This window comes from Diospyros lotus, chromosome 3 (assembly GCF_014633365.1).
Source record: "Diospyros lotus cultivar Yz01 chromosome 3, ASM1463336v1, whole genome shotgun sequence".
NCBI classification, from domain to species: Eukaryota; Viridiplantae; Streptophyta; class Magnoliopsida; order Ericales; family Ebenaceae; genus Diospyros; species Diospyros lotus.
In genome coordinates, this window is record NC_068340.1 from 9,806,194 (window position 1) to 9,829,631 (window position 23,438).

General features: G+C 38.7%; 1 protein-coding gene across 1 annotated transcript in view; it reads left to right on the forward strand.

The window, feature by feature from the left end:
• The first annotated feature begins 1,003 nt into the window (after positions 1 to 1,003).
• LOC127796819 (protein MICRORCHIDIA 7-like) overlaps positions 1,004 to 23,438 on the forward strand; it is a 46,214-nt gene continuing 23,779 nt past the window's right edge. The window contains exons 1-5 of the mRNA XM_052329219.1: positions 1,004 to 1,516; positions 2,312 to 2,386; positions 2,584 to 2,618; positions 2,705 to 2,783; positions 4,607 to 4,699. Of these exons, the coding sequence (XP_052185179.1) occupies positions 1,114 to 1,516; positions 2,312 to 2,386; positions 2,584 to 2,618; positions 2,705 to 2,783; positions 4,607 to 4,699 (685 nt within the window). The 5' untranslated portion in view covers positions 1,004 to 1,113. The remainder of the gene's footprint in view (positions 1,517 to 2,311; positions 2,387 to 2,583; positions 2,619 to 2,704; positions 2,784 to 4,606; positions 4,700 to 23,438) is intronic.

The following is a 23,438-nucleotide window of genomic DNA, read 5'->3' on the forward strand; positions in this document are numbered from 1 at the left end:
TTTTTTAATTTCTATTTGCATGTATGACCATTCTTCCAGTGCCTGCGTGCGTGTATTCAAAAATTCTCATTTAGTTAAACCACGTTCTCCACGGTCCTTTAGTTTGCAACCACCAACTTTTATTAGTTACAGTGATAATAAAATTATGGTCACTGCGTGATTCTCTGTAACTCATATTTTTTATTTCGATAGAAAAAATAAATTATAAGTAAAAATTTTATTTCACTGTCTAGGGTAAAAATCAAACCCACGATCTACTAGTACAAATTTTACTTTATCGTGGTTCAACCACTTAATTTATGTCTAAAAAATTAATTAGAATTATTTTATAGTTAAAATTAATTTCCATATTGGGCGATAATTAAAAGATATGAAGATATCTTTACTAGATAAGGTATGAAAGGATTTAAGGGTATCTTATCAAAGCCTTATTTTCCAATTCCTTATAATAAAATCTCTCTATCCCCTAAAAGCTTGAGAATTATCCCAATTGGGACATGTTTGTGGATTTTATTTGATACACATCTTTATAGGGATTTGAATTAATGCAAGATTTTAAGATTATAAATGATTTTTTAACAATCAACTTATGAAGAGTACTATTTAGGGTATTTAGTTTATTAATGTAAAAGGTTATTTTTTAAATAATATAATTAATAAAAAGGCTTTTTATTATTTTATTTAACTAAAAATAACCTCAGAAATTATGTTAGAAATAAAAATATGTAAAAATAGGCTAGTGGCCGAAGAAAGACGATCGTACCGCTTAACGGGCTCTGAAAAGTGAAACGCGTCAGATGTTAATTGGGCATGCACCAGCTACTTTCTGTGTACTCGAGCGTAGGCTACAAATTCTTTCTGTAAGCCTGCGGCGGTTAAGTTCCTTAGCTGTAGCTCCTAATAAGACAAAATCACAAAACAGAACTCGCGCCGTTTTGAAACTCAATTCGAGTGGAATTTGAAGAGATTTTGCTCTTCCATTGCCGGTGGTTTGAACTCAAAACCCTTTTATCTCCTGAGAAGAAACTTCCTTCGAATCAAGCCACAAGGCAAGGGCATTCTACTCTATTATATTTTCTTTCTGCAGAAGCGGTTCACCGTTTTCTGGACGCCATGGACGTGAAAAAGGAAATCATTGAAGAGAAAATCAAAAAGGAAATCCCCGAACCAGTTGAATTCACCGGGAGAAATCGCGTCTCAATACCGGCCGACGTGATCGATGTCGACAGCACTGACTCCGACTCCGATTCCGATTTCGATTCCCATGATTCCGGCATTGACGGAATTATGAGAAAGAAGAGAAAAATCGACTTTGCATTGCCTCCGGGATTCCTCGATCCTCTTCCGCGAGATGGTCGGATGATGATTCCATCCAAGACGGTTGCGAGTTCTGCTTTGGAGGCAGTCGCTTCTCCACAATCTACGGCTGTAGCTCAGGGCTGCAAGCAGTTCTGGAAAGCAGGAGACTATGAAGGAGATAACAGCGGTGGCTCCGCTGCACAGTTTGCTAAGGAAGGCATGATTTTATTTATTATTTTAACAAGCGTTCTGTTTACATTCACATTCAGTTCTTTCTTGTTTTCGCACTCTTTTCGTTTTATTATCTGAACTGGCTTTCCTGTCTGTAGATTTTCAGATTTTTTAGCATGGTTTCTGTTTTTGGTGAAGAAGATTTGGTATTTTGTGCTGAACTATTTGATTTCATCAGCCATTCTTAAGATTAGTTTCAATTTTTCTCAGTAAATATTAATAATTTGTGTATGCCGGAGATGTTATAAAGATTATTCAGCTTAAATGCGATACATATCTTTTCTGGCTCTATTAGCTTGGCGTATACATATAGGATGTCTTCAACAAATCATAATTGTCCTGGGATAGTGAATTGTTACTTCAATGCTGAAGTTCCAAAAGGCTCGTGTCTTGTTTAGTTTAACTAAATTCAAAGTGTATGCCTGAACAATTAAACATCCATGGAGATATGCAAGATCAGTTGTTTTTGATGAACTATTATCAAATTTTGAACATGTTTTCTTATGAAGGTTTTGAAGCAAGAATGCAATAATGCATTGAACTGATTTCAGTTGATTTTCAGATCAAAAAAAGTTTGCAGAGTTTAATCTTCATATGAAGAAAACTAGAGAATCCTTGAAAAGAAATAAGTCTTTTATTTCAAATCATGAGATTGTGGTGCTTTTTTTAATGAAAAATAAATTCAACATTTTATTCACTGTGGTTTACTAGTATATACTCGAATTATCTGTTAAGATATGCGTGATTAGTAGTTTTTATTTCATTATTTTTATTCTTGCAGTTGGTATGGATCATGTCAGAGTTCATCCAAGATTTTTACATTCCAATGCTACCAGCCATAAATGGGCTCTTGGAGGTATTCCTTCATAGATATTTGAACATCAAATTTAATAATAATCCAAGATTTTTATATTCCTCTGCTACCTACTATAAATGGGCTCTTGGAGGCACATCTTCACAGATATTTTTGTATTGAATTTTTCTCTGGAAAAAAAGAAAAAAAGAAAAGATGGCCTTTTGAATATTACTTATTGTCAGCTTTTGCATATGCAGCTTTTGCAGAGCTTCTAGATAATGCTTTGGATGAGGTAATTGTATCTTTGTATAACCTAATTATGCATGACATGCTCTTCCTTCTTGTATCCTTTTAATTGTTTTCTTTTGTTTTAATTAGGTGTGTAGTGGAGCTACTTATGTCCACGTAGATGTGCTTGAAAACAAGAAAGACAAAAATAAGATGTTACTGGTTGAAGGTATGATAACTCCAATTTATCATTTTTTTTTTGAGCTGGATGTCATGTACCTGCACTTGTAGCCGTGTTACATGTGCGAAGGGTAGTTATAGGCTGCTGATATATGTTGTACCTAGGGAATGCTTTAACAGTTGTACGCAGGTGGTTAGGCCTTTGGGCGGGAAAAAGCCAACATGTGATAAGAGGATCAGTATAAATAAGCTGATCAGAACTCTTGGAGGCATCCAGAGAAAATTCATTTCAATTCACTTCGGAATTGCTCCCTCCAATTCTCTTTCTCTCATTCCCTCTCTCTTTCTCGATAATTCTCCCTTCTACTTTCTGTTCTCGTGATTTCCTACCGTTCGGAGGGAATCCATTGCCAGATCTGTCAAGATCTGACACTGGATTATTTTGAAGGTTCCTTTCTATGACCCTTTTTGTATAGAAGATTGGCATAAAGTGGTAATATGCTCCTTAAATCATCTAATGATAATTTGTTATGCTAAATCTGACAACCATTACAGCGTAACATTCTTCTCACTTAGATTATCTTGGTACATTGATCATATTAACGGAAAAGCTGTTAAATTGGGATGAAATGGATTGAAGTTTTAGGGGATTTGGGTCTGAATTTTGAGATCCAACCAGAAAATAATGATTCTTGACACATTAATTCCCTATAGAATAAATTAAACACAAACATAATGTGAGCCAAAATAACAGAACACTTGGCATACTGTGAAAAACAAAATTAGACGTGATATTTATCATACGGTAGAAAGCTCAATGGTTAAAATTTTCCACTTAATGGGAAAATGAAGGTAAAATTTCTGCACTTCACATGTTTCTGTAGAGATTTATGTTGCATGTCACAAAAACTAGAGTAGTTACGTTATACTTTTGTAGTACTTACAGCAAAGAGCAGTAGAAAGAATGAATTTTGGAAAACAATCATGGGAGAAATAAAAGACAGCATATGTAATACAAAAATATTAAAAAAAAAAAAAGAACTTACTTAAATATATATATATATATATATTTACTGGAGCTCTGTGTTCTGGGCCTTCTTCTTCAGTTTAGACATATAATGCAAAGTGATGCTTTAATTCATGAAGTTAAAGATAGTGAAGGTTTACATAAAAACAAAACAGAACTTGAAGATCAGATTGGATGAGTTGGTATCTAAATCGGGATTTAGCAATCCATGATGATTATAAGATCTAGCCTTTAAGGATTTTGTGCGCGATCCAAATTGATATTCCCCAAAGGTGGGATTTCTTTCCTAGTGGGTGGGGAGGAGAGGTTAAAAATGGTATTCTTCAGTGTATGCAAATAATTTCTTCGCATTACCTTATGCAAAATCAAACTTTTGGAACGTTAATTTTGGGAAGAATTTTGGAATCTTAACAGAATTCAGAAGAATTTTTTTTCCCTTATTGTTATTATTAAAAAAAAGTGACAAGTCGTCAAGTTTTCCAATCTGAGTTGGCCACCAAATGTCCAAATACAAGTTGAACAGTCTAAAAACTGTACACTAGTTAAAACATTTATGTTGCAGCGTGCAGCTTGTATGTAACATTATATTATTGATATTGTGTTTTGCAGGGTTTTTTTCTTTTTGATAATTCTGTGTTCATTGTCTTTTGTTATTGATAAGATCGTGGTAATAAGGAAAAGAAATAGCTTGCAATTCTATTATCCATCTTATGCCGACAACATGCAAATTGTGATATCAATTGGAGTTTGCAGCCACAAATGGTTTTGTGCTCTTTTATCCCCCTCATTGCCCGGATGCCCTACTTATATCATTGCTCATTGACTAGTTAACCTTTTAATTGCAGATAATGGTGGAGGGATGACTCCTCATAAATTACGGCAGTGCATGTCTCTTGGGTATTCTGCAAAAAGCAAATTGGCGGACATGATTGGTCAATGTGAGTTGGATGAAGATTGTGGGAGCAAATATTTTAGGCGTAAAAATAGAAACTAATATTGTTTTATTAGTTTATTTATTTTATTTGTTTCCTAGTTTCTTTTGATTTTTTTTTTATCTCCTAGAATCTTAATTAGATTGGATTATCTTTATAATCTTAATTAGATTGGATCAAATAATCTTAGTTAGAATAGATTTTTATCTATTAGTTATCTATAAATAATTCTTTAGTGAAGTATTGTATAGTAGACTTTGATGAATAATATTGATTGATGATATTTAATCCGAGTAATTGGGATTACTCTTGTTTCTTTGGTTCAGGTTTTGAAACATTTGGTTTAGGTAAGCAAAAGATAGGAGATGATTTTGAGTCCTCCCATTTTAATGAGTTTATGCATGGCACACTCAATTCTCCTAGGATACACATTGTTTCCAATAAGATTCCTCACCCACATGAGGCATTGCCTCTTTTAGAACGTAGGCAACCTCTTAATAGAAATACGTTATAAAACACCTAGGTATGATTGTAGGAGTCTAAACTTGGAAGAACTTGATATGGTAGAATAGTTTAACATTGTGAGGTGTGTATCGACCCTAAAGTGGGTCTAGGTGTTTTAATACTTAATGTCAGTTTAATGGCATTAAAAATGTGGGTCTAAGTATTTTTAATATTTGATGATAAATTGCTTTGATGGCACATAAATAATTTTAGATTGCATAATTTTATTTTATGGTTTATAAAATTAGAAATTTAAGTGAAAGGGTCTCAATTGATTAATTAATGAGGTCATAGGTCTAACCCAAGTGGAAAAATTAAGCCTGGTGGGCTTGCATATATATATATATATATATATATGGGGTATATGTGGTTTGGGCATAGGCTCATGGTGAGAAATAACTTGAAAATAATAGGCTTGGTGGTGTAATAAGAAAATGGAAAAAAAAAGAAAGAAAATAAATTAAGTTAGCATTTGTCAATAGAGCCCCTAGAGATTTTTGTCTATTATATGAAGAGGAGGCCATTTTGGTAATTTCTGGAGTTGGCGTGCATATCTGTATGCACTCTTTACTTCCGACTGTCACTGGGCGCAAATCTCCTATTTCAGTGCAATGCGTATCCTCTCTTTCAGATTCCACTGTTCCATTGCTCCTTCATTTCCTCTCCGTGTTCTTCTTCTACTTCACATTCTCCATCTTATTCTCTCATTTTCTACTCATTGCTATTGCTGCATTGCTTCCTGTACGCGGGTGGGACTTCTCTCGGATTTGTGCATCCTCAACAGGCAAGTTCTTCTTGCACTTCCACTTTATTTTCAGTGTAAGCTCGCTTATACATTTTGTATTTCATTTCCTTGATTTTCTTCTTTCTCCTTTAACGTTCTGCAAGTTCTTAAGCATCCTCTTTAAAATCCTTCAAGTTTCCTATTATTATTTAAAAATCTTAATGAAGTCGCAGTGGGGACTTGTATCACCCCTATTTCCTTTCAGTGAATGGCACCTTGGTAGGTAGGGATGCAAACTCTCTTTCATTTGTATCCGTAGCAGCTCAGTTACATAGAGATTTATATATATATATATACACTTATATATGCCCCACCCCTGTTCGAGCAACCCTTATAAGAGGTAGATAGTCGTATGTATACCTTCTGGTTGATTCTAATGGCCTCCCTATACATATACATATATACATATATATATATATACACGAGATGAACAGTTTGGTGTAGATACCCTTTGTTTTAAATAATCTATGTATATCTATTCAAATAAATCCCACTAGCCTTAGCCTCAAGCTCTTTCCTGCGAGCTCCTTCCTGCCAGCTCTTTGCCGCGAACTTGTACCTATATGCCCCTTTTTCTACGAGCCTTAGCCGCGAGCTCATTCCTCAAGTTCTTGGCTGCGAGCTCTTGCCCCACGCCCTTGCCTCAAGTTCTTGGCCGCGAGCTCTTGCCACGCGCCTGGCCGCACGCTCTTACCTCAAGCTCATGGCCACGAGCTCTTTCCGCAAACTCTTGCTCAACCCCCTTAACCGCGAGTTCTTGCTCAACCCCTTAACTGCGAGCTCTTTCCGTGAGCTCTTGCTCAACCCCTTGGCCGCAAACTCTTTCCGTGAGCTCTTACCTCAAACTCTTGCCACGTGCTCATGTCGCGAACCCTTGGCCACAAGCTCCAACCTTGTCGCAGGCCTCCACCCTTCAGGCTACTGCGAGGTCTTGTTTTAGGATTTGTTTTGTTTCAAAAAAAAAATCCTCTCTTCTTATAGGTGGTACCCATATATATATATAAAGCTGAATATATCCCATCTGGCTACTGTTATCCCATGACACGTTTTGTACACAATCAGTATGTCCATGTTATGATGCATCGTATTATTTATCTTTGCGCACCTATTATTTTGCGCAGAGGGAAAGGGTGCCCTAGAGCACTTAGCGCAGGACGAGGTGGCCATAGCCCAGCAGGTTGGCTCCATATTTATTGTGAGGTTTTGTTTATGTGATACACTTTGGCATGTGTTGATTGATGGTTTGCGAGCCTACGAGATTTGATACTGATATTTTATTTATATGCACATTTGCATAGTGATAAATGGTGACATGATGCATTTAAATTGAAATTGATAAAGTCATAAATTACGAATCTTGTATATAACTGTTGAGTTCTTGATTACTCTTTTGGTGTCACCATATTCTTGATTCTTGTTCATTGTTCCTAGAACTTGCTGAGTCTTGTGGCTCACTTGATCTTCTTTTCCATTCTAAGTAAAGGGAAAGCTATTATTAGGGGTGAGTCCAGTGGGACTAAGGCCTAAGGATAGTGGTGTAGGATAGTGGTGTACGGGAACGTGTCCTAACTTGAAGATCTTGTTTAGCATTTTGGTGAGGCTTGAGATAAAATGATTGTTATTTTGTTAGTTATCATTAGAGCCTCTTAATTATTTTGTATGGCCTTCAAGCCCAAACTCATGAGACATTGGGAGTGTAACTGAACCCTAATTTAGTTTCCGCCGCTAGTAATGAAATGAGTTGTCTGTTTAATTATTGTTTGTTCTATATCATCTTTGTAATGACCTCCTTTCGAATATCCTATGCTAGCAGGAATATTCGAGAGAGGGCCCTTACAAGGTGTGTACTGATTGAGAGTGTCCATGATGATGAATGGAAACACACCAACATTTTTCATACGTGCATTATGAGTGGTGAGAGAACTTGCATACTAGTTATTGATGGGGGTAGTACCATGAATGTGGTTTCTAAGTCTGCAATTACTTGACTCAAGTTGAAGTTCTTAAGGTAGAACCACATCTAAAACCATTTAAAGTTGCATGGGTGAATAACACAGCTTTGCCAGTTGTTGGGAGATGCCTTGTTCCTATTCAATTAAATGATCATGTGGATAATTAAGCTAAATTCAAAAGATTTATCCTCAAGTAAAAACCGAGATACTGCTCCTAAAATTTTGGTATTCTCAAAGCTGAAGATAAGGCCTAATATCTCTCATTTTATTTAGCTTATTTTGTTTTCAGTTTCTGTAAATAGATTATCTATAAGTTTAAACTAATTATGTTTTGTAGATAAGTTAGACTTGTACAATAGGTAGGATTCCTATCTCCTAATCTTGTATAAATCAAAGTCTATCAATGAAGTCGTGATAACCTCTTTTTCCAATTAATTCTTCATGGTATCAGAGCCACCCTTTAGCCAAAAAATCTCCCGACAGTCCTCCTTCCGTTCTTTCTTCCAAAGCGTGTCGTCAATTTCTGGTTCATCTCTCTCCTACTTATCAACATAGCCGACAAGAGTACTCAACCATCAGAAATCGTCCCTTTACCCACCAACAATCAAGGCCCCATTGACAATAGTATGTTCACTGTTATTGGACATAAATTGAATGGGCAAAATTACCTACAATGGTCTCAATCCGTCTTGATGTTCATACGAGGGAAAGGAAAGGATGATTACTTGACCGGGGCAACAACTAAACCAGCAGAGGAAGATTCTACATATCGGAGTTGGCAAGCCGAGAATAACATGGGAATGTCTTAGCTCATTAATTCTATGGTCAATGATATAGGAGAAAATTTTCTGTTATATGATACAGCCCAAGAGATTTGGGAGGCTGCTAGAGAGGCTTACTCACATGTTGAAAACACCTCTGAACTGTTTGAGATTGAAAGCTTGCTTAATGATCTCAAACAAGGTGAATCACATGTGACTCAATATTTCAATTCTTTGAATAAATATTGGTTGCAACTAGATAAGTTTGATAACATTGAATGGAAGTGCACAGAAGATTCTACAAAATACAAGAAGATTATAGAACAAAAGAGGTTGTATAAGTTCTTAATGGGCTTGAATAAGAATCTAGATGGTGTTAGAGGAAGGATACTCGGTACAAAACCGCTCCTTAGTCTTCAAGAGGTTTTTTTCGAGGTTTGAAGGGAAGAAAGCCGGCTGAAAATCATGCTTAAGCCAACAACATCAAATCTAGAACACTCAGCCTTAGTAACCAGAGGCACTTCATCACAGAATTTCAAACCAAGGAAGGGACGACCATGGTGTGATCACTGCCACAAAGCAGGACACACCAAGGATACTTGTTGGGAGATACATGGAAAACCTGCTTATTGGAAGCCAGCTCATGAGAGAAGGAGTAAGGGCAACCTAGTGTCCATAGAAGAGACCACTACAGTTGCAGCACCAACACCATTTAGCAAGGAACAAATGGAGTGGCTGAAGTCCATGATCGAGAAGATTCAACCTAATTAGCCCTCAACCGTATCTGGATCCATAGCCCATAAAGGTAATTTCTTACATGCGTTTGTCATTAAAAGAGATTTATCTACTGTTTGGGTGATTGATTTAGGGGCCTCAGATCATATGATGGGACAAATCAGTTTGTAATCCGATTTCTAGCCATGTGACAAGAACTGGACTGTTAGGGTGGCCGATGGTTCTCTATCAAAAGTTGTGGGAACCGGACCTGTTACTATCTCCGAGGATATTGTGCTAAAATCGGTTCTCTTAGTACCTAATCTAGATTGCAATCTATTGTCTATTAGTAAACTAACATTTGATTTAGATTGTATTGCCAAATTCTCAAAGAATGTATATGAATTTCAGGAGCGGACTTTGGGGAAGATGATTGGTAGTGCTGAAGAAGGATTGGGGCTCTATCTCCTTGCTAAGATCAACTCCGAAGATAACCTAGTTTAGTACAACACTTATTCTTTCATTCCTTTAGTTTGTTTCTCTAATTCCACCACCAATCATAATGATGCAATTATGTTATGGCATTATAGATTAGGATATCCAAACTTTGTTTACCTTAGGAAATTATTCCCAGCATTGTTTAAGAGTCAAAATTCACAGCAAATACATTGTGAAATCTGTCAATACTCTAAGCATGTGAGAAATAATTATCCTAGTCAAAGTTATTCTCCTTCACATCCTTTTTCTATGATCCATAGTAATGTATGGGGACCTTCTAGAGTTAAAAACATAATTGGTTCCCGTTGGTTTGTTTCATTTATTGATGACCATACCCGGCTTTCATGGGTATTTCTCATGAAAGAAAAATCAAAAGTTGGTTCCATTTTTCAATTGTTTCATTCTATGGTGGAAAGACAATTTAATACCAAAATTCAAATCCTTAGAACAGATAATGCCAAGGAATATTTTTCTTCAATCCTTGGTTCCTATCTTTCAAACAATGGCATTATACATCAAAGTTCTTGTGTGGATACACCCCAACAAAATGGTGTAGCCGAAAGGAAAAATCAACATATCTTAGAAGTGGTTCGTTCTTTGCTACTTTCTACAAATGTCCCTAAACATTTTTGGGGTGAAGCCATTCTCACAGCCACTTATCTCATTAACCGGTTACCCTCTCGAACTCTAAATCATCATACTCCGAGCCAAATCCTTCTCAAATCCTATCCTCACACTCGGCTGCTATCTCATATCCCACTTAAAATCTTTGGATGTATTGTTTTTGTGCATGTACACCAGCAATTCCGAAGCATACTTGACCCTAAATCTCTTAAATGCATCTCTATTGGCTATTCTCCTCATCAAAAAGGTTACAAGTGCTACTCTCCCGAGCATAAACGAATTTTTAACTCCATGGATGTAACCTTTTTTGAACATCAACCTTATTATCCCAAAACTAATATTCAGGGGGAGAACCATTCCTATAATTCTCAAGAATATCAGTTTTGGGAAACTCTTCCTATGTAGCTCCCTATTCCTATGCAGCAACAACCTATGTAGCAGCAAACTTTGCAATCTGCTGCACCCATACATCCAGATCCTCCTGCAAGTTTCCTTAGTCCTCAGCCTCCTACCACCAACGAATTTCAAGTCTACTCTCGGAGGAAGTCCCAACAGGAAAAAGAGCACCAATCCTGCAATCAGCCTGACCAAGAAACTAACCCCAATTCCTCTCAAAGTGACAGTGATAGTGGTAATCATCTTGGGGACAGTTTAGATAGTGCAGCCACTGATGAGACAGATTGGCCTATTGCCTTACGGAAGGGCGTAAGATCTTGCACTTAGCACCCAATACACAACTATATATCCCATAAGGATCTGTCATCAAAGTTTTGTGTGTTTTTATCAAATTTGAATAAGGTGCAGGTGTCAGATACAATTACAGAAGCCTTCCAACAGCCACAATGGAAACAGGCTGTTCTTGATGAAATGAATGCCTTGGAGAAAAATGGAACGTGGGAGATGACCTTTCTATCTCCTGGAAAACAACCTGTTGGCTGCAAGTGGATTTTTACAGTAAAGTATAAGGAAAATGGGTAGATTGATCGATTCAAAGCTCAGCTAGTAGCAAAGGGGTTCACTCAATCCTATGGTATTGATTACTAGGAGACGTTTGCTCCCGTGGCAAAGTTAAATATCATCTGAATCCTATTGTCTCTAGCTGCAAATTTAGATTAGCCTCTTCACCAACTAGATGTGAAGAATGCATTTTTAAATGGAACTCTAGAAGAAGAAGTCTACTTGGAAATTCCTCATGGTTTTGAATCCAATCATACGAGAAACAAGGTATGCAAACTCAAATGATCTCTCTACGGACTCAAACAATCACCTAGAGCTTGGTTTGAGAGATTTACAAAGGCAGTTAAACAACAAGGGTACAATCAAAGTCAAGCTGATCACACACTGTTTATCAAACATACCATGGGAGGTAAATTATCCATTCTTATAGTATATGTGGATGATATTATTGTTACAGGAGATAACCAACTGGAAATAAATAATCTCAAGGGCATGCTTGCAAAGGAATTTGAAATCAAGGATCTCGGAAATCTAAGGTACTTCTTGGGTATGGAGGTTGCAAGATCAAAAGAAGGTATCTCTGTATCCCAAAGAAATTATATTCTAGACCTTCTAAAAGAAACTGGAATGTTGGGTTGCAAACCTGCTGATTCACCTATGGATCCAACTACAAAGTTAGATCTTGGCAAAGAAAGTGCACCAGTTGACAAGGGAATGTATCAAAGATTGGTCGGAAAGTTAATATACTTATCCGACACGTGGCCTGATATAAGCTTCTCAATAGGTTGTGTTAGCCAATTTATGAATGATCCTAGAGAAGTACATATGAATGTTGTCTATCGCATCTTAAAGTTTCTAAAATTGACTTCGGGCAAAGGCTTGATGTTCTGGAAAACAAATAATCGAGGAATAGAAGTATAGTGATGTTCTCTCCATCGCATAGTGTATAGCCATTTTCTTTTTTTATGTTTTGCCTATGGATGTTGCCCATATCCTTTTAGTCGCTCTTGGCTTTATAACATGAGTCTAGTTCATTATGCGTGAGAAATGTCTTTAACTATAACTGTAAGACACTTATGTTGATTCTTGCTAAACCTATGAGTAGAGGTACTAGGACCTCATCCAAGAAAGCACCACAAGTCCCCAATAAAAATCACATCCATCTTATAACTCCCAAGGCATTTGAAAATGATCATCAAGAAAATGGATACGAGTTAGCCATCATAGCTAAGGAGTCCATTTTGAGTTCCTCTGAGAGTTTAGAGTTTCCATTTGGTATGAAGTTAATATTAGAAGAATTTTATAATATCATGCCCAATGAGCTCCACCTAAGAGGGATATCTAGCATGGCATTGACCTAGTTCTCGTGTCCTAATTACCTAATTTTCCCCATTTTTGGATGAACCCAAAAGAACGAGTTGAATTGAATAGACAAGTGGAAGACCTTTTGACTAAGGGATTTGTCTAACATAGCCTTAACCCTTGTGTTGTACCTACCTCTTTAGCTCCAAAGAAAAGTGGATTTTAGAGAATATGTGTGGATCCATCTAGTATTGATTTCCCATTTTGAGATTGGAGCATATGTTGGATATGTTGATAGGTTCTAGTTGGTTTTACAGGTTGGACTTGCATAGTGGATATGATCAAATTTGTATTCGGCTTGGAGGTTAGTGGAAAATTGCCTAAGGCCTAGGATGGACTTCATGAATGGTTTTCCTTTATTAACGCTTCTAGTAACTTCAAGAGATTTATGACTCAAGAACTTAAACCTTTCATAGAAAAATTCTTGGTTGTCTACTTTGATGACATCTTAATCTCTAGCAAGTCTCAAGATGAGCATCGAAACCACCTCAAACAAATCTTTTCTAACTCTTAGGGTTGCCAAATTGTATGTTAACCTTAAGAAGTGTTTCTTTCTACAACCTCAAGTGCTTTTCTTAGGCTTCATTTTCTTTGCCCAGGGTGTAGTTGATTGTCATGGAAAAGGGACCTGGAACTGATAACCCAAGTAGCTATAAGTATTAGTTTGTTTTTTGCTCACTAGTGTAATTTCCTTACTGCTATAATTTTGCCATTTACTATTGTAACTCCACTAGAGATGTTAGCCAGGCTGGCAGATTCCCCACGTGGAAGGGGGGTAGAATAGGACAAAAAGGTTGTTATAACCGTATGGAGAAGGGATTTGCTGTGGCAACCTCCCATCGATCGGTTGTATAAATATTCCCAAGCTTGCTAGGAAGATTATGATTGAATGGAATATCTGAACCGATTCTTCCTCCTAACACTCTAATTCTCTCTGCATTCTCTTACTCTCTTCTCTCTCATTCTCTCCCTCCCTTGCTCTGTTCTGTTCTGTTTGGTAGAAATCATCTCCTAATCCATACCGGGCTAGGAGAGTTCTAAATTCACGGATGTGCCATGACATTTTGGTATCAGAGCCACTTGTCCTCGATCGGTTAAGGAAGAAGTCGGTGATGGCAGAAGGGACCCGTATGAAGAATTTGGAATCCCAACTGCAATAGGCCAACTTGGTCATGATCGAATGCCAAAATCGGATCGACCAGCTGGAGTTAGGGGCTACTTGGAGCCATGAAGCAATCTTGGCTTTGGATTGCCGAGTGGAGAGCAGCATGGATGGATTGGAGCAAAGGCTGTAAGGGTCCATCGCAAGGGTGTGAGATGAACTGGGTGCGCAAATGCATAGTTCATGGTTATGTTTGCTCGCCAGAACCCAGTAAGGATGTCTCCTGATTTTCCACCTAGAGAGCGTGCAGAACCAATCCTACAGAGGAATAGGACTAACAGGGGATAAGGGACTTCAGAGATTGAGGTGGACCCGGAGAAGGAGTTGACTGGATTAATGGAAAGGGGCCGAGAAGGTCCTGTAAATCACTAGCACCCAGGGTTCCCGATGCCCCGAATGGAGATTCCCACCTTCGAGGGGGTCAATCCTCGATGGTGGTTGAGGAAATGCGAGAGAATGTTTGAGTGATATGGTGTTCCCGAAGGGCAGAGAGTACCCCTGGCTATAGCCTATTTCAATGAAGTGGTTGACGCATGGTACCAAGGAAGCCTTGGACAGGGGAGGATTTACACTTGGGAGGAATTCTCTGAGAGGGTGTGTGAAAGGTTTGGGGAAAGGAGTATGGTGGACATTGTAGAGGAATTTAACAAACTAAGGAAAACTGGTAGTATGGAGAGCTACCAAAAATGCTTTGAGGAGTTGAGATCTCTCATGATCCAACATAATCCTCACCTCTCAGAGACCTACTTCGTGTCGAGTTATCTAAGTGGCCTTAATGATGAGCTCAAACCAATGGTAAAGGTGTTGAGGCCTCAATTAGTGGAGCAAGCCTCAAAGAATGCTAGGCTGCAAGAGTTGGTGGTAGAAGCCTTAATGAGGAAGCAGAGGTAGTAAACAAGAGGAGTGGTAGTAGGCTCATCTAATGTTGCGGGAAGACATCCCAATCGAGAACAGATAAAAGGAAGTAGTGGGGTGAAAGGCCCTAACCCAGCTCCTTTTGGAGAGCAACTGCGAGAGCAGAGAAGACTGGCGGGATTATGCTTCCTGTGTGGAGAGAAGTACCATATGGGGCATCAGTGTAAGAGACATATACTACTGCTGGAAGGGGATGAGGAGCCTGACCAAGAGGTAATAGAAGAAGAAGACGAGGAAGGGGCCGAGGAGGATAATAAAGAAATATCAATCCATGCCTTGAAGGGGGTAACCAACAACAAAATAATAAAAGTAGAGGGGCAGATTAAAGGAAAAGGCCTGATGGTCTTAATTGACAGTGGGAGTACCCACAGCTTTCTAGATAAAGGCATGGCCAAGAGGCTGAAATGTCAACTCACGAGTACCCCACCCTTGAGTGTGACCGTGGTTAATGGCCAACCGGTGATGAGTACCTCGGCTTAGGAGATGAAGGGTGAAAAATTTGAAGTAGACTTAAGATTGTTACAATTGGGGGGATGTGATGTAGTATTGGGGGTGGATTGGATGAAAGGAGTAAGCCTAATTAGCTTTGACTTTAACCAATTAGAGGTGTCATTTGAAAAGGAAGGAAGAAGGATGATTTTGACAAGAGGTAAGGAGGCTGGAACATGCAGGATGATAACAAGAAGGATGTTGCAGAAGGTGCTCAAGGGAAATGGAGTCAACTGGCCAATCTCTTCTCCATTGTAGTAGCGAAGGAGCCCTCAGGAGGGCACGGAAAGGCCTACCTAACTGTCAGCTCAACTAGGGAACTCCCTGATTAGGTAAATCACTTAGATTGTATTAATGAATTGCTGGCAGGATATGAGGACCTCTGCATGGAACCCAATTCCCTACCTCCCACTAGACCATTTGATCATACCATTCACCTAAAGCCAAACACCGAACCCATTAATGTGAGATCCTATCGATACCCCCCGCTACAAAAGAATGAAATAGAAAGAATGGTGAGGCAAATGCTTTAACAGTCCATTAGCAAGCCCAGCCAAAGCCCCTTTGCTTCCCCCGTCCTATTAGTTAAAAAGAAAGATGGAGCATAGCAATTTTGTGTGGATTACCGCCAACTCAATGCCATACCATTAAGGTTAAATTCCCTATACCCTTGGTGGAAGACCTCTTAGATGAACTTCACCAAGCCCAACTCTTTTCAAAGCTAGATTTGCTTTCGGGGTATCATCAAATTAGGATGAGGCCGGAAGACATACATAAAACAGCCTTTAGAACCCACTATGGGCACTTTGAATTCTTGGTAATGCCATTTGAGCTTACCAATGCCCCGACCACCTTCCAATCCTTAATAAACCGAATATTCGAACCCTACCTTTAGAAATTTATGCTTGTGTTCTTTGATGACATATTAGTCTACAACCCTTCCCTTAGCCAGCACCTAATTCACCTTATGACCACCTTGGACATCCTCAAATCTAACTAGCTTTTCATTAAGAAATCTAAGTGTACATTTGGTCAAGGGCAAGTGGAATATTTGGGGTGCATTATATCCAAGGGAGGGGTTAGCACTAATCCAAAGAAGGTGGAGGCTATGGAGTCCTAGCCGAGGTCTAATTCAGTGAGATCTTTGAGGGGGTTCCTAGGATTAACCGGGTACTACCGACGATTCGTAAGAAATTATGGGATCCTTAGCAAATCACTAACAGAATTATTGAAGAAGGGAAATTTCAGTTGGGGCCCTGAAGCCGAAAGGGCCTTTGAGAAGCTAAAAAAAGCTATGAGTGGAGTGCCAGTATTAGGGTTGCCCAATTTTAGTAAGCCCTTTGTCCTAGAGGGAGACGCATGCGGGACGGGTGTAAGAGCAGTCTTAGTGCAATAAAGGAGGCCATTGGCATTCTTAAGTCAAGCCTTGGGCCCAAAACATGTGGGGCTTAGCATATATGAGAAGGAGTTTCTCGCGGTGTTGATGGTTGTAGATAAATGGAGACATTACTTGGAAGTGGGGAGGTTTATAATTAAAACGGACCACGAAAGCTTGAAGTTTCTGTTACAGCAGAAACTACAAACACAGTTGCAAATGAAAGGGATGGCCAAGTTGATGGGTTTAGATTACTCGATACAATACAAGAAGGGAAAAGAAAATGTGGTTGTCGATGCTCTTTCAAGGTGTCATGAGGAGGGGAATGTGGTAGCCATAACTACTGTCATTCCATAATGGTGTCAGCAGGTGATAGAAAGCTATGAAGGAGATGATACAATGAGGGAGTTATTGGAAAGGGTGGCCGTGGGATCTGAATGAGTCGAAGGGTATAAATTGGTGGACGGGATGTTGAGACATTAGGGCAGGATTGTAATTGGAAATAATGAAGATCTCAAGAAGAGAATCCTGCAGTCACTACATGAGTCTCCATTGGGGGGACACTCTAGGATCCAAGATACTTACCTTTGGGTGAAGCAACTCTTCCATTGGCCAGGATTGAGAGTAGAGGTAAGAAAGTTTGTGTTGGGTTGTGACATTTGTAAAAGATGCAAGACTGAGAATGTGGCCTACCTTGGGCTTCTACAACCCCTGCCAGTGCCTGAACAAGCCTGGTCTAGTGTCTTTATGGATTTCATCAAAGGGCTGCCTAAGTTAGAAGGAAAGGACAGTATAATGGTAGTGGTAGACCGGTTCACAAAATTTTCTCATTTCATAGGATTGGCCCATCCGTATACTGCTCAAGAAGTGGCTCGAATCTTCATAGATCAAGTGGCAGCTCTGCATGGGATTCCCAAGATAATTATCTCAGATTGAGATAAGATTTTTACAAGCACCCTATGGAAGGAGCTTATGAAGGCGTTGGGCACTAAGTTGAATATGTCTTCAGCCTATCATCCCCAAACAAATGGTAATACTGAGCGGGTAAACCAGGGCTTAGAAAGTTATTTGATGTGTATTTGCATCTTACAGCCCAAGAGCTAGCATAGATGGCTATCCCTAGCTCAGTGGTGGTATAATTCCAACCACCACTCTTCCTTAAAAAGGTCTCCTTTTGAAGCTCTCTTCAGATACAAGCCTCCTCTATTACCGGCTATATGAGAACAGTCCACCGCAGCCTCAGTAGAGGAGTATTTGTAGCAAAGAAGGGTGGTATTGCAACAACTCAAACAAGAATTGGCTACAGCTCAAAATAGGATGAAGCAGGTTGTAGATAAGAAAAGAAGTGATAGAGAATTTGAGGTAGGGGAGAAAGTATACCTAAGATTGAGGAAACCCCACTTGAAGGCTATTACTCAAAGGCCGGTCTCAAAGGTTGCTCCTAAGTATTTTGGTTCGTTCCTCATATTGGAAAGGGTAGGGAAGGTGGCCTACAGGTTACAGCTTCCTGAGGGAAGCTGAATCCACCCATTTTTCCATGTCTCCCTATTAAAGAAAATAGTTGGGTATGAGCAAGTGAACCCTGCAATGCCCACCATTCTCGAAGAGAAGGATAGTATGGAAGAACCGAAGGCTATTTTGGATAGGCAGGTAATTCACAACCAAGGGGTTCCACTCATCCAAGTACTGGTGAAGTGGTAGGACGGGGCAAGAGGGAGAAACACTTGGGAGTACCTGCCTAATTTACTCAAACGGCTCCCTAGAGCTGCCAGCCTCCTCAGCATTTCTTGAGGACAAGAAAGTTGTAAGGGAGGGGGAATTGTCACAGAAATGGGACCCGAAACTGATAACCCAAGTAGCTATAAGTATTAGTTTTTTTTTTCTCACTAGTGTAATTTCCTTACTGCAATAATTTTGCTATTTACTACTGTAACTCCACTAGAAATGTTAGATAGCCAAGTTGGCAGATTCCCCACATGAAGGGGGGGTAGAATAGGAAAAAATGGTTGTTATAACCGCATGGAGAAGGGATCTGCTGTGGCAGCCTCCCACCAATCGATTGTATAAATATTCCCAAGCTTGCTGGGAAGATTATGATTGAATGGAATGTCTAAACCGATTCTTCCTCCTAACACTCTAATTCTCTCTTCATTCTCTCATTCTCTCCCTCCCTTTCTCTGTTCTGTTTTGTTTGGTAGAAATCATCTCCTAATCCATACTAGGCTAGGATAGTCCTAAATTCATGGACGTGCCATGACATTGTTGATCTTGAGAAAGTTCGAGCTATTAGAGAGCGGCTTGAACCTAGGATAATGTTAGAGATTTGTAGTTTCCATAGCTTGACTACTTCTTATAGGAAATTCATTAAAGGATTTAGTACCATGAAGAAATGAGGGTTTTAGTGGCCTAGTTCAGTCGATAAAGCCTTCAAAGAAAGGACGAGCTTAACACCCTAGCTTTAGTAAAGTTTTTGAGGTTTCCTATGATGCATCTGACATTGGTATTGGGGGTGTTCTTAGTCAAGAGGGTTAACCAATAGCATTCTTTAGTGAGAAACTTAAATGAAGCTGAACAAAAATATTCCACTTATGAAAAAAAAGTTCTATGTTGTTGTCCAATCTCTTTGCTACAAGAATTTGTTCTATATTTTGATATCAAGCATTGAGATATTTGCAATCTTAAAATAAGTTGAACTCTAGGCATGCTAAATGGGTGAAATTCCTTTGTGAGTACATCTTTGTCCTTAAGCATTATTCTCAGGGCGTCAACAATGTAGTCAATGCCCTTAGTAGGGTAGTTAGCCTTCTTTAGGTGATAAGTATTGAGGTTGTTGGTTTAGATAAAGTGAAGGACACTTATGCTAATTGCCTTGATTTTTGGTTTTGTTCATCTCGATGTTAGTGATGGTAATCTCTGTCCCCTTGTTGATTTTGTCATTCATGATGGGTATCTCTTTAAAGGAACTAAGTTGAGCATTCCATGAACTTCATTTAGAGACTTTCTCATATGGGAAATGCATGTAGGGGGATTAGTTGGTCATTTTGGAAGAGATATGATTGTTGCACTTGTTGAGGATAGATTTTATTAGTCGTCTTTGAAAAGGAATGTTTCTAGGATTGTTTCATAGTGTCACACCTGTAAACTGGATAAGACTAGAAAGGATAACATGGGCTTGTACATTCCTCTTCCTATCCCACACATTCCTTGGCAAGATGTATGGATTTCATTCTAGGTCTACCCAAGACTGTTAGGTGACATGAATCAATTCTGGTTATAGTGGACAGATTTTCTAAGATGGAACATTTTTTTCCTTGGGTAGTAAGACAACATATGCTTCCTAGTTGCTAAATTGTTTGGAGAAGTTGTTAAGTTGCATGGCCTACCTTCTTTTGTTGTATCTGATAAAGATGTCAAATTTGTTGGTTATTTTTGGAAGACACTATATGGAAACTATTTGGGACAAGTTCGAAATTCACTTTGACCTTCCATCCCCAAATTAAAGTTGTGGATTGTAGTTTGGGAGACTTGCTTTGGTGTCTTGTAGGAGAGAAGCTTTGTAATTGGGACTTGGTTTTTCCTATTGTTGAATTTGCCTATAACAACTCTATTAATATGTTCAAGTAAAAATCCTTTTGAGATTGTTCATAGTTACTCCCCTCGCACCCCTATTGACCTTGTACCTTGCCCATGGATGCCTAAATTTTTGAGCTTGCTAAAAATTTTGCCTAACACATCCATGACCTACATGCTGAGATTAGAAGGAAATTTGCAAAGAGTAACTATAAACTGTCACAACCCCCAAGAATTAGGAAGATATTTTCTTATTTTTATTTTCAGTTGTTATATATATTTATTTAGTGTTTATTTACAATTAGGTTCTAGGAATTACAATTATAGAGTAGTAGGGAGGAAGTGGAATGAATGATTTAGGAGTAGTTATTGGTAGAAAGGTAGTGGAGTGATTTAGTAGCAATTATTGGTAGTGGAGGATATGGTAACTGTCACAACTAACTATTGGTTAGCCTTCTATATAAACTTGTAACCCCACAGTGCAGATCATGTTATGAATTATGAAGAATTTATTGAAGTCTCTTATTTTCCCCTATTGTTCTCTCTGAATTCCCCCTCAATTCTATTAGATTTCTCCCCCATTTATCTTGTTTTCCCCTACTTTCTGTTAGTCTCCCTCACTTTAGTTCGTTCTCCCTGATATTTTGTATGTTCCCCCTCAATTCTTGATATTTCTCCCTCAATTTCCAATTCTATCTCCAAAGAAAACATCAATTAGGACTATGGTTCTGACATTTGGTATCAGAGCAGCAGTTTCTCAGCTTTGATTTAGGGTTCCTACTAATTGATTTCAATCACAACAAGGTGGTTATTGCAACAATGAAACACAGTACATTTTGAAGAATTTGGATTTATAGATGGTCAAAGGAACTCTTGAGAGATTACAGTCGCTGGAGGAAGGTTTCAAGGAAGAAATCAATAAAAAGTTGGACGAACTCATGATCTTGATAGCCAAAAGGTATCAGCTTAATCTTCCAGCGGAACTACTTTCTTGGGAGTATTCTGATTCTAATATTCAACAAAATAGTTTAGTTCTAGTGACAATTGGTGAACCACTACTGCTAGGAAATGACTTGATTCCTAGAACTTCGCAAATCAACTTGCAACAGGATTTTTTGTTAGAGAAGGAGCAACAAGTTCTGGAAGATAATAAGTGTCCATGGAAAGAAGATGAGCAACTGGCCAAAGCTATACAAGGGTTCAAGGTATGTGCGGGTAACAATCAACCAATTTACGATGAGGAGTTTTCTATGCTGGGGATTGATTCTTATCATAAGACTTTCTATATGGAGCTCTATCACCCAAAATGTGATGTCTACAAGCATTTTTTTCCAGCAAATGCTGCAAGGTTAATTGAATATAGAGAGCATCCTATTTGGGTCCAGAAGGACTGCTCTTTGTAGGAATTTGATGGGACTCCCCGTTGTTGCAGCTGTGAGCGAATGGAACCTAGGGAAACAAGATTTGTTGCCCTAAAAGATGGTTGGAAGTTCTGCCTAGAGTGTATCGACTTGGCCATAATGGAAACTTATGAAAGTCAGCCCCTTCATTCTGATCTACAAGAAATTCATGAAGAAATTGAAGTCGAAGAAGGGATGGTAGAAGAAAAAGATACTACAAGGATTGGATGAAGAAGGTGTAGCTAGTGACCATGATTTCTTGGGGATAAGAAATCTTTTAGGGGGGAGGGAATGTCACAACCCCAAGAATTAGGAAGATATTTTCTTATTTTTATTTTCAGTTATTATATATATTTATTTAGTGTTTGTTTATAGTTAGGTTCTAAGAATTACAGTTATGGAGTAGTGGGGAGGTAGTGGAGTGATTTAAGAGCAGTTATTGGTAGTGGAGGATATGGTAACTGCTACAAATAACTATTGGTTAGCCTTTATATAAACTTGTAACCCCATAGTGCATATTGAACAAATACAGTAGGAGAACTCAACTTTTCTCCCTTAATCTTCCATTAACTAGTGTTAAACTCATATACAGAAAATTCCTATAAAATCTCCTAGATATTCTCCTAATTTACAACAATGATAGACTTTATCTAATGTACAATACAAACTTAAATTAAATAAGAATATTATCTTGAATAAAATTTGCATTATCTTGGGTCTTCTCCTTCTTGAACAAGGAGTCTTTTCCAACGCTGCCTCTCAAGCTGGTGAATAGATGTCTATCATTCCCAGCTTACCTCTTATTACTTCAAATCCTTGTTTCTGCATTGCCTTAGTGAAGATATCTGCCTCTTGATCTTTGGTAGGAACATAAGTTAGTCTTATATCTCCTGCTTCTATTTCTTCCCTAACAAAATGTGTAATACCCAAGAACTTTGGGTCATTGTTTTAGACGAAAAATAGAGATTCGGGAAAATTAGGTATCTGAAAATCCTGAAAAATTTACCGAATTGACCGAAGGGAGTACCCTAAAGCTTAAATGTCTAAGGAAATAGGAATGCCTCTAACGAGCATCTCGAGGCATGATTTTTAGGACCGAAAGAAATGCAATCAAGAACGATTTTTGGTATAGCAAAAATGCAGCCGCCATTTAAGCTGAAAAAATCGAATTCTCGGAGGAGACTCCCGAAATGATAACGGAAGCTATGGGAAGCTTCGGTTTGTCGTGTAAAGCAACCCTTCAGAGGTTTCAGAAAGAAATGAGTAGGTTTAAAGCCTAAACGGAGAAACGGGCCTAAGTGCAATTTTCCAAAAGTTGCCCGAGGGGGGTCAAAATGGCATTTTTTGCAAAAGTGGCAAAGAGGAAATTGAAAGGTTGGAACTTAAGGGGCTCAATGGAAATTGAGGAAAGTGTAGGGGTTGTGAGGAAAGGGGCCAAAATGGAAAAATCGAATCTGAGGGGGCAAAACTGCAATTTGGGAAACTCCATAGCCATGGCTTCTGACAGTGGTGCACCATCTCTGGCCAGCCGTTTCAGGCAATGGGCTAGCATGAGGGATGGTTGGGGATCTCGTAGGAATCATCATGAGCCGCAATCGGGCACTGGGATGGCCAGATTTTCGAAAAATTCCGGCCAGATCGCAGGCAATAATGTCGCGACCTGCAACTCGTCATTTTG